We start from the raw sequence: 12,330 nt of genomic DNA, 5'->3' as shown, positions 1-12,330 counted from the left end.
AACTCACTGTCTGTGCCTCCACAGTGCTGGAGTGACAAGTGTGCTCCATTACTCTGACTTTTATGTGGGTTATGTGGGTTTTACTAGACTGAGCCATTTGCTTAGCCTGATTTCTGAGGTTTTTAACCATTTATTTATTTATTTTTAGCTAGACCTAAAAATTCTGTAGTTAGCACTTCATATGCAAAGAACAATGGCAGGATAAATAAATAAGTTAATAGCCGGGTGGTGGTGGCGCACGCCTTTAATCCCAGCACTCGGGAGGCAGAGCCAGGCGGATCTCTGTGAGTTCGAGGCCAGCCTGGGCTACCAAGTGAGTCCCAGGAAAGGCGCAAAGCTACACAGAGAAACCTTGTCTCGAAAAACCAAAATAAATAAATAAATAAATAAATAAATAAATAAATAAATAAATAAATAAATAAGTTAATAACCAGATCTAAATCACCACCTTCAATGAAGGTAGTGTGCCTTGAACCCTAGCACCCTGAGAGGTGAGTCAGAATTGAGCATGTCCTAGAGGACTACTAGCTTATCCCTGCTCTGAACCTGCGCAATGCTCACAGTACTCCAAAAGAAGAAACTTGGGATCTTACACAGGCTTGATTGCATAGGTAAACAGACAAAAAATGAATTTTAATTGGCATGAAAATATATACATACATATATACATTTACTAAATCTATAAGAACCTATATAGGTATGAGTCAAGATTTTGTCCAAGAATTGTAATATATACTATATAATATATGTATTAATATATAATATATATAATTGTTAACACTAAGCAGTAGTGTATTGCTGTTCCATTCCACCTTATCGGGCATTTGTAGCACTACCAGTGGTAATGTTTTTACCATGTATAAAATCCTGGCCTTGGTTTGGTAAGTTGACTAAGTCATAAATGTGCTTGACACCAAGCCTGATGACATGATTTCCATCCTCAGGACCCACATGGCAAAAGGGAAGGACAGATTTGTCCTCGAACTTCTATACTTAATAGCATGGTAAATACACACGTTCACGCTTGCGCTTGCGCATACGCATGCGCACATGCACACACGCACACACACATATCAGAGACTATTGGGGTCCAGCCCCTTGATAGTCCTCTTCCAGGGTCCGTAGAGGAATCTACAACCAGCTGATAATCTAGTCTTTGACGATAGTAAATGAATCTACGTACACAAAATTCTTTAGTCCATACACTTTATTCTTCTGTGTCGGTTCTCTCTCTACACAGCTTCTGTTCTGCTCTCATGCCTAGCTCCTTTCCTGCCTGATTTCTCTCTGTATTTATCTGCTGACCCCTCTAAGTTTTATCTTAATTCTCTCATCTTAGTTCTGCCCCATCTAGGTTCTCATCCATCAGGTCTTTCCCATATCAGCTCCTCTCCCATCTCCTCCTTTTTCTTCTTGTTCTTCCTCATCTTGTTCTTTCCCATCTGGCTCTTCCTCATCTTCCATCTCATCCTTCTAGTTCTCTCTTCTATTCCTCCAATCTAGGTCTTCCCATCTCAGTTCATTCCCCTCCAGTTCTTACCCATCGAGTTCTTCCATTCTCTTTTCTCTTCTCCACCTCATCATTCTCTGAAAATAAAACTGCCTTTTATCCCTTTGACCCTTACCTCTCCAAGCTATCTCTGCTCCTGCAGTTTCTGGCGAGTGTGCTCAGTCGCTAGGCAACTTGGCTAAGCAACTTCCATCACAGCTGGATGTACCTGTAAGTAGGAACCCTTCAGTTCTGAGTTAATTTTAAGGGTGGACCTAAAACTAGAGATGAGACTTTGGAAAGGAGAAAATTAAGCTTAATTAGCACATCCGCCAGGCCTTCTCAAACAGAGTCTGGATGCTTAAGTCTGTTCTTAGAGAATCTGTGAGGTACCTCAGATAAGATACTTTCATCCGTCTAGGGAATGTCCTGGCTGGATGCTGCTAACGACGATAATTACAGAATGGCCTGAAACTAGAGGTTTTGACTGTGTCTGTTGTAGCACAGTTGGAGACGGTTACTTTAATTGTATGGGGGAAATTGTGCCCAATGAATGATGGAAAAGCCACAAGCACATGAGAAGTTCATAGCAGGAAACGGCTAATAATCAAAAGCCAATATCACCAAGACTTCTTGAGCCTTGACCTCATCCTCTGAAAGAGTTCTGAACTCTTTCAGGTACAGCTTTGTCATAATCAGCTGAATTCCTACTTCATATATTTTTCGCATCCTGCAGCACACATGCAAACAAATAAGATGCTTAAAAAAAATTTAAGGCCTAGAGAGATGACTCAGGAGCTAAGAGTATTTGTTACTCTTGCAGAGGACCAGAGTTCTGTTCCCAGCACCCAAATGGTGGCTCACAACTACTTGTAATTCCTGCCCCAGGCGATCTGATTCCCTTTTCTTGTCCCCAAAGGCACCAGCACTCATGTGCACATTCCCACACAGATACATAGTGTCTTAGTTAGGGTTTCTATTGCTGTGAAGAGACACGTAACCACGGCCACTTTTGTTTTTTTTTTTTTTTTTTTTTGGTTTTTTTTTTTTGGGTTTTTTTGAGACAGGGTTTCTCTGTGTAGCTTTGCGCCTTTCCTGGAACTCACTTGGTAGCCCAGGCTGGCCTCGAACTCACAGAGATCCACCTGGCTCTGCCTCCCGAGTGCTGGGATTAAAGGCGTGCGCCACCACCGCCCGGCAACCACGGCCACTTTTATAAAGGAAAGCATCTAATTGGGGTGGCTTACAGTGCAGAGGTTTAGTCCACTGTCATCAATGGTGGTAAGCAGGCAGACATGGTGCTAGAAAAGGAGCTGGGAGTTCTTATATTTTGACTCACAGTCAACAGGAAGTGGTCTGGGCATGGCTTGAGCATATATGAATGCTCAAAGTCCACCTCCACAGTGACACACTTCATCCAACAAGTCCACACCCACTCCAAGGCCACACCTCCTAATAGTGCCACGCCCTTTGGGGGCAATTTTTTTTCAAACCACCACAAATAGCACATAATTAAAAATAAAGTAAATATTTGTTTGAGACAGGGTCTCACTATGTAGCTCTGGTTGTCCTCAAACTCATAGAGATCCTCCTGCCTCTGCCTCCTGAGTACTAGGATTAAAGGCATACTCGACTAAAGTAATCTTTTTTAATTCTGGTTTCTGTGTTGCTGAACCTTGAGGAATAAGAGTTGTTCTCTAATATATGGATAGACTCTTATTAGTGCTGTGAATACAATGTAGAGAAGACATATGAAACAAAAAAAAACATAAATTTGACTTAAAATTGTTTTTAAAATGCTTATCAGAGGCATATATGTATAGAAAATGTAAAGTATACACTCTTTAGCAGGAAAAAGTAACAAGACTATTATATAACTTTCTAATTGAACAAACATACAGCATTTTTTAACTCTTTAGGACTGGTGATATAACTCAGTGGTAAGAATGTTTGCTAGCAAACATGTAGCCCTGTGTTCAATCTGTAGTGCTGCAAAAAAAATAAGGATTTGTAGTCACTTAGAGAGAATTGTTAAGCACTTTTGGACTACCAATATGCTACTGCTTGGTGTTAAAATTGTATACTATTACAGGCATTTGTAATTGCAGTGTGTGTGTGTGTGTGTGTGTGTGTGTGTGTGTGTGTGTGTTCGTGTGTGTTTGTGTGTGTTCCTACACCATTGTGCTTGTGTGGGGCTCAGAGGACAACTTGCAAGAGTCAGTTCTCTTTTTAAACCCTGTGTGTCATAGGATTGAACCCAAATCAGGCTTGGCAGCAAGTGCCTTTACCAGCTAAGCTATCACAAAGTCCCTGAAACATCTTTTTTTTTTTCAGTCTGTTTTGGCAAATGTTTGAGACGGAGTCTCCATCCCTCAGGCTGGGTTTTGAGACAGGGTCTCCATCTCTCAGACTGGTTTTGAGACAGGGTCTCCATCCCTCAGGCTGGGTTTTGAGACAGGGTCTCCATCTCCCAGGCTGGTTTCAAACTTTCTACTGCTACATAGGTTAAAAAAAAAAATGACCTTGCACTTCTGATCCTCCTGCCTCTGCTTCCCCGTGTGCTGGCATTGTAGGCATGCATCACCATAACCACTTGATACAGTACTGGAATTTGAACCCAGGGCTTCATGCATGCTGGGCAAGCGCTACATCCCTGGTCCAACTTTTACTGTTTTAATGCTGTAGGATAGTGTCTGTGAGAGGATCTCAATAGTACATCACTAGGAAGAACTGTGTGGAGAAGTAACAAAATTGCTGTCCTCATTTTCAGGTGTGTGGTTTTTAATAACAGAGGAGTGGCAGGAGAGAATCTCTTGGTAAGTAAATTTAAACAACAAGCCTCAATTTGAAAAAGAATCATTTCCTGTTTTATAATGAAAAGCATATTATTTTTATTGAACTAATTTTGCAGTTAATATAAGATCATAGTAGGAAACCTCTCCGGCCCAAATTAGTATACTTTATAATTTTTTATTTGCTTATGTGTATGTGTTAGTATGTGTATCAGATACCCTGGAGCTAGAATTATATGCAGTTGTGAGCCATTTCATGAGTTCTGGGAACTGAACTTGGGTCCTCTGGGAGAACAGGAAGTGCTCTCAACCACTGAGCCATCTCTCCAGCCACCAACATTCTATTTTATAACAACTTTTATATTCACTCTATTTTAACACCAGTAGATATTAATGTATATCTTTTTTGTTTTGTTTTGGTTGGTTGGGTTGGGTTTTTTTTTGTTGTTTTTTTGTTTTGTTTTGTTTTGTTTTGTTTGAGACAGGTTTTCTCTATAGAGCCCTGGTTGTCCTGGAACTCACTCTATAGACCAGGTTGGCCTCAAACTCAGAGATCCACTCATGAGTGCTGGGATTAAAGGTGTGCACCACTACCATCCAGCTGTGTCTATCATTTTTAATGCAAAATACATTTTCTTTACAAATTAACCAATATAGTCTGGAGATAAAGCTAAGTGGTTAGAGTTCTTACCTAGCATGTGTGAAGTCCTAGGTCAATCCCAGTACTGCATTGGGGGTGGGATCTTACTTACTGTTCTGTTGCTGTGAAGAGACACCAGGACAACTTATAAAAGAAAGCATTTAATTGGAGCCTGCTAACTGTTTCATAGGGTGAGTACGTGACCATCATGGTAAGGAGCATGGCAGCAGGCAGACAGCAGTAGCTCTGAGAGCTTCTGATCCAAAGGCAGCAGACAGAGAAAGCAAGACTGGGTCTGATGTGAAGCCCACCCCTGGTGACATGCCTCCTCCAACAAGGCCACACCTCCAAATCCTTCCCAAAACAGTTCCACCACCTAGGAACCAAGCATTTCAACATATGAGTCAATGGGGGCCATTCTTAGTCAAACCACCCCAAACTACAAAAACAGTATAGTGATACTTGTTTTTCTGTCATGAAAAGAGATTTAGGTAGGCAGTGGTAATACATGACTTTAATCCCCGTACTAGGGAGGGAGAGGCAGGTGGATCTCTGTAAGTTCAAAGCCAGCCTGGTCTACAGAGTTAAGTTCCAGGACAGCTAGTGCTACACAGTGAAACGTTGTCTCAAAAAACAAAACAAAACAAAATACAAAAAGAAAAGAGATTTAATTTTGTCATGACACAGATAGGCTGTATTCTGTCTGTATATTTGACAGGCAGGCTTTACAAAGAAGTAACATTAGTAACATCATTTTAAATTTAAGTCATGACCTCTAACTCCTAGTTAGTCTTTACTAGGATAAGAGTTCTTCCACATCATTGCTGCATTTGATAATTAAATCTGTAACTTGAATCAGGCATGGTGATGTGCAGCATCTTTCTTCCCAGCTACTTGGGAGGCTAAGTAAGAGGATCACTTGAGCTCAGGAATTCAAGAACAACTTGGGCAACACAGTGAGACCTCAACCTCAGAACAACAACCAAAAACAAAACAAAAACCTGTGAGCCATGTTGTAAAATATTACACATACTGCAAGAGTTAATCTTGACTGCCAACTTGATCTAATGGAAAAGTGCCTATGGAATTAGTAACACACTTCTTCTAGAGAAAATTAACTAAGGGTGAAAGACCTACTCAGAATATAGGTCCATTCCATAGGCTGTGGGGAAAGGGAGAAAGTCAGTCAGTCTGGACTTCTCTCTCTGTCTCTCCTTATCTCTCACTCACCCTCTCCTACTCCTTCCCACTATCCTTCCTGGCCATCATGATAGAATCTGCCATCCCCCCTTCATGATGAATTGAAATCACTGAATTGTTCATCCTTTAAATTGTTTTCTTAGCTGTTCTGTAAGAATAATGAAAAAAATTAATACAAAAGTTTGGTACCAGGAGTGTGGTGGTTGCTGCGACAAAACCTTCCTGTTGGGCTTTTAAGCCTTGGACTTGGTTTTCAGAAGAAATTTGAAAGCTTGGCTATCTGGTCTAGAAAGCTTAGGATGGCACAGTCTCGTTATCAGTGGGTGATTCTGGTAGGTGCTCAGATGACTCGAGTGCTGATAGAAATGTGGACTGGCAGACTCTGACTGTGATTTCAGATGGAAACAAGGACTCTGTTGGAAACTGTGTTATGTTCTGGCAATGAACTTAGTCTGTGTCTTGAGATTTTAAAGAAGGCAGCCAAATACTCAAGACATGACATGGTTATTGCTAGCTGCATTTGGGGTGGGGAGGGTTGTTTCTAGACAGGGTTTCTCTGTATAACAGCCATGGATGTCCTGGAATTCACTCTGTAGACTAGACTGGCCTCGAACACACAAAGATCTGCTTGCCTCTGCCTCCCGAGTGCTGGGGTTAAAGGCATGCACCACTGCCCAGCTGCTAGCTCCATTTTTTATGAGACTTGAGGGGAAAAAAGCAGAGGAGAAAGACACCCTCCCCCCGAAAAGTGAAGTTTGGTTAGAAAAACCAGTTGAAGTTGAGAGTAAAGAAGGCGTGGTTTCTGAAGAGACCAGTGCCATTAAGGAAGCCAGTCACTCTGCACTGGAACACTAGAGCAGATGCCTTCATGGCATGTGTGGACCTGTCCTGATTCTACACATGGCAAGCTCAAAGATATGACAAAGTAAACTCTTTGAAATATTTTTTTTATCTTAAGAAGAGAATACTTGGCCAGGTAGTGGTGGTGCATACCTTTAATCCCAGCACTCAGAAGGCAGAGGCAGGAGGATCTCTGTGAGTTTGAAGCCAGCCTGGTCTACAGAGAGAATTCCAGGACAGCCAGGGCTACACAGAGAAACACTGTCTTGAAAAAAAAAAAAAACCAAAATAACCAAAAAAGAAAGAAAAATACATAATAGGAGGAGGAGGAAGAGGAGAGAATACTTCTAGGGTTCTTGTTCTCATAGGGCCAACTAGGAGGTTGTTTCCCCAGGATCTACTTTGTCATGCTCAGCTGCTTATGGACTGATGCAGTTGTGGTCCACGGTAATCTTTGAGATGTTAGCAGACTTGGAGGTTCATGTGATGCTAATTACAGGCACACAAGATTGCAGGAGTTTTATTTTTAACTTCCAGGATAAAACTTCTTAGATTCCAAAGCAATATTGTTGTGTGTGGTGAAGAGCAGACAGTGTGTGACAGGGTAGTGGTCTCTGCAGAAAGTCCTTGAGAGGGTGATGCATGATGCTGGGAGGTTAGAGACTGAATGCATGATGAGATGCCAGGACTTGGAAACATGAGGAATATGGAAAGCTGCAGGTGGAAAATGAAGCCAGATCAAGACACAGGCCGTGGGCTGCAAATGCCATGGACATAGGGTAAGGGCCCAAGCTTGTCTGAGCTCCTCATTCCATCATCACATGCTCTGGACCAAGCAGGAAGCCGTGTTTCATTCTTGTGTGGTCCAGTCCTTTCTTGCGGTTTCTATTCCTTTTAGAATGATAATGTCTACCGTTATCATTCTCTCAGGAGTATACAACTTTCTTCATGATTTTTAGGGACTCACAGCCAAGAGTTTGTCTTGACAAACAATGTTGGAACTGCTAAGAATGTGGGAGCTTAGAGAGATGGACATGAGCTTTGCTGGGCCACAATTGGAATGTCTTAAGTGGCAATGCATTTGGTTGCCAGGGTGACAAGGAGTGATTGGTTTGAGAAGTACCTGTGGAAGCTGAATGTAGTGGTGTACACTTACAAACCTAGGATTCAGGAGACTGAGGGAGGAAGATTGCTGAGAACTTGAAGCCAGCCTGGGATCCACAGTGAGTTTGAGGCAAGAAACAAAAATGAAAAACTAAATTGGAAATTGACTTTGAAAGAATGCTGTAACATTTATCCACAAATCTCCAAAGGCAGTTGAGTTCGTATGGTGATGCTGTGTAGATGAACACTGGTTTGGGTTTGTTTGTTTGTTTGTTTGTTTTAAAGAATTCACTGACTTCTAAGCAAGAGAATAACAATAAGTAACTTATTCTCTGGGTTTTATGCAGTGTGGCTGTTAAATCCTGATAAACACCTCCTGGTAGTTCTATTATTATAGTCTGACGAGAACTAGTATAGTAAGTCTCAATAATAAGTCCCATATTCAAGTTTTCTTCTCATGAGTAACCAGCTAAGTGATACATCAATTCACCTGTTTCTCTGTTTAGCAAAAGACAATAACAGTAAATACATGCCACTTCACAAGGATATTTGAAGTTCACATGGAATTATGAATACAAAATTTTTCTTGTAAAATTAAAGAGTTTCGCCATCCAAGGCTTAATTGCTACTGTGTTAACTCATTACATCATTAGGGCACAAGAAGGATATATTCAATTATAATTAATCAGTATATGTGTCTTAGTTAAGGCTTCTATTGCTGTGACAAAACACCATGACCAAAAGCAACTTGGGGAGGAAAGGGTTGGCTTACACTTCCCAGAAGATTTCACCTCAGTGATGCTGGTCTCTTCTTAATCACCTTGAATTTCTCAGCTCCTGCCAACCAGCATAGAGTATCCCAGCAAAGCAAAGGTTTCACTTTAGTAGTTCTGGTATCTTGTTAATCACAGCTGATTCTTCAGCCCTAGCTAACCAGAACCATAGAATCTTAATTAAAAAATAACAAATGCCCCTGGTAGAGTCTTTAAACATCCCTTCTGAAACTTCACAAGCCCTCAACAGTCTTACCTTCCAAGCTCCTACAGAGCAGCTCACCAAGCATTGAATACTCAACGGCTTTTTTTGCATAAAATTCCAAATTCCTTTCACACTCCTCCGCAAAAAAACATGGTCAGGTCTGTCACAGCAATGCTTCACAATGTGTTAATATATCAATTATAATACTTTTTAAGTATTTATAACTATATTTTAGACAATTAATAGTGTGTTCCAAAGGATGTACTTCTGGTTGCAGGTTAGTCGTCCAACATCTTGAGAATTACTTAAGTAGGATCACAAAGCAAGATGCCAGTATTGATGATGGGGTCTACCTTTGGCATTTAGAGCCCTTGGTATTCCTTCTTTCCATCATAGAGCCGTGAATGGTTTCTGTTTCAAGTGTGAAGGAAGTTTTGTGTTTATTTATACCTCTCCTTGCTTCAGAAAGGATTTTAGTGTGGCTGAGCCCCAGAGTAAGAAAGACCTTAGGTAGGCATAAAAAAAGAACAAAAGATGAGTCAGCAAAGATCAAACTGGAAGGAACTGTCTCTAACTGAATTTACCCCAGAAAAACTGGCAACGGTGAAATGGTATTCAGGTAAGCAGTTTTCCGAGGATAGGAAAAAGCTGTAGAAGTCAAGGCCTTTCTAGAAGAGGTCAGAGATACACTTGGGATGCACTAGGGGTTGCTATGGCCTCTGCAGAGGGTCAGGAGGTAGATGTTTCCACCATGTTGTCCTCCTTTCTTCTCAGTCTTGCAGGGATGAGGAAAAGCCAAGACCTTCCTCTGAGGAACTGAGAACCCACTCAGCCTTGCTGAGGCTGCTCAGTGCTTCCCTGCAGGGAAGACAGGAATCCAAGAGTCCACGCTGCCCACAGACTCTGTATTGTTACGGTCACTTCCTAAATTAACCTTGGGAATGATAACTCCCCAACCTAAGTTTCTTGATCAAAAACAAAACAAAAAACAAGAGCTAGAAGGAGGCTTCTAGAAAGGATTTGGCCTGAGGGAGAAGGACAAGTTGCAGAGGACAGTGCAGCTGGTCATGATTGAGCCGTCAGATGTGCTCCTCAGGCACTTCACGCCATACTGTTCTGCTCACACTGTTCTGCTCACACTGTTCTGCACAGTCCATGAGTCTAGATGCCTTACCAGTTTGGCCTGAAGGCAAATCATGGGGCATTTTCTTCATATCTTTTTCTTTTTCTTCTTCTTCTTCTTTTTTTTTTTTTTTTGTAATTTTTTACTGAAAATAGATTCTTCTCTCATACAATACATCCCAAACAAAGTTTCCCCTTCCTCCACTTCTCCTAGCTCCCCCTAACAACTCCTGGCCCCCAAGTCCACTCCCCCTCAGTTTCCTTTTCAGAAAAGAGCAGGCCTCCAAAAGACAACAGCCAAACAGGACAAAACAATATACAGTAAGACAATGCAAAGGCCCTCATATCAAGGCTGGACACGGCAACCCACTAGGAGGAAAAGAGTTCCAAAAGCAGGCCAAAGAGCCAGAGACACACTGGCTCCCACTGTTAGGAGTCACATAAAAACACCTAGCTAACAGCCATAACAAACGCAGAGGACCTAGTGCAGACCCAGGCAAGCCCTATGCTTGCCGTTTCTTTGAACCCATGTGAGCTCTGCCTAGTTGGTTCTGTGGGCCGTGTTCTGGTGTCCTCCATCCTCTCCGATTCCTACAGTTTTTCCTCGCCCTTTTTCCAAGGGGTTCTGTCTGCATAATGTCTGTATCTGTTTCCATCCGCTACTGGAGGAAGCCTCTCTGATGATGTCTGGACATCATCAGAGTATAGATTAGGAGTATGAGTATAGACTAGGAATCATTTCATTGATTTTTTTTTTAGGAGCGTCTATTACTGGCTGGCACCATCCCTAGGCAAGTAAGCCTGAGCTGTGTAAGAAAGGCAGCTGAACATGAGCCAGGGTGCAGCATTCTTTCATAGGTTCTGCTTCACTCAGTTCTTGCTTGAGTTCCTGCCCTGATTTCCTTAGGTGATTGTAGTTGAAAGTTTTCCTGTGTCCCGGCTGGCCAGTGGTCCAGACAAATCTCTCCCACTCACATCCCCCAAGTAAACACACAGAGGCTTATATTAATTACGAATTGCATGACCATGGCCTATGGCTCAATTTTCTTGCTAGCTAGCTCTTATAACTAAACTCAGCCCATTTCTATTAATCTATATGTTGCCACATATTCTGTGGCTTACCGGTCTGCTGGCATGTTGTTCCTTGGGCGGCAGGCTGGTGTCTCCCTGCCTCTCCTTTCTCTTCCTGTCTGTCTGCTTGAATTTCGACCTGCCTCTAAGCTGCCTTGCCATAGGCCAGTGCAGTTTTATTTATCAACCAATCAGAGCAACACATATTCATAGCATACAGAAAGACATCCCACAGCAGGTGATGGACTATAATCTGGAAGGATAAGTTGAAATGAACCCTTTCTTACTCAAAAAGAAAGAAAGAGGAAGACAGACGTAAATGATTAAGTGGTTTTAGAAATAATAATAGCTTAGCTCCTGTTTGATGAGTGCTTAGCATGAGTCCATGAGCCTGTAAGGTCCGAGACACGTAGGACAGCCCTCAGACCACAGGGAACCCCAGACATGGATACACCACCAGCTAGAGGTGCTTCTCCTGGCACTCAGCATAGACCTCCTCATTGTCACTTCAGGCTCCTTCCGCTCTTGGTCCAGCTCTCACTCTGCTTCTTCCCTCTTAGACCAGTAGTCCCTAACCCTGGCTGCACACCTGGGATCCTCTGAGAAGGCTGAGACACCCTGACCATGAACTCCTTCTGTCTTCATTGAATGTCTCATGTAGTCTTCCCAGCCCAGCATCATTCATGTAGTCCAAAGCCCAGCCATGGAGAACTTGAGATGGGCCTCTTAGGATTCTGCACTGGAAAGATCTGGCTGGTTAACCTGCTCTAAAGCATGCCCAGAATCACGGGTGTCCTGTGCCTTATGCGAACAACTACAGGAGCATGCACTATTCCCATCTGGGGCCATGACACACAGGTCACCCTGGTCTCCAGGGGGCTGATGGGGCTATTTTCTGGGGCTTTTTATTTTATGGTTAATTTTTTTTTTAAAGTAATATGCTCTCAGGCAAATTTTGACACTTGGTCATTTTTGTACATCCATCAGTAACAAGAGGAACAACTGTACATTGAAATGCTGGTTTTTTTATGCTTTTTCTTTGCTGACTCCTTGATAAATTTATATTCTAAAACTAAAATCAGTTTTCTTAGGAA

The 12,330-nt window shown here is 42.1% G+C and overlaps 1 protein-coding gene across 2 annotated transcripts in view; it reads left to right on the top strand.

Annotated features, from left to right (window-relative positions):
- The window catches only part of Abhd3 (abhydrolase domain containing 3, phospholipase), a 48,263-nt gene that overhangs the window by 22,307 nt on the left and 13,626 nt on the right, over positions 1–12,330 (top strand). For both annotated transcript variants that reach the window (XM_059246280.1, XM_059246279.1), the window contains exon 4: positions 4,260–4,305. In XM_059246280.1, coding sequence (XP_059102263.1) covers positions 4,260–4,305 — 46 coding nt within the window. The remainder of the gene's footprint in view (positions 1–4,259; positions 4,306–12,330) is intronic.

This window comes from Peromyscus eremicus, chromosome 19 (genome assembly GCF_949786415.1).
Source record: "Peromyscus eremicus chromosome 19, PerEre_H2_v1, whole genome shotgun sequence".
NCBI lineage: Eukaryota > Metazoa > Chordata > Mammalia > Rodentia > Cricetidae > Peromyscus > Peromyscus eremicus.
Note: the sequence above shows the minus strand (reverse complement) of the source record. Positions and strands in the feature narration are given on the sequence as shown.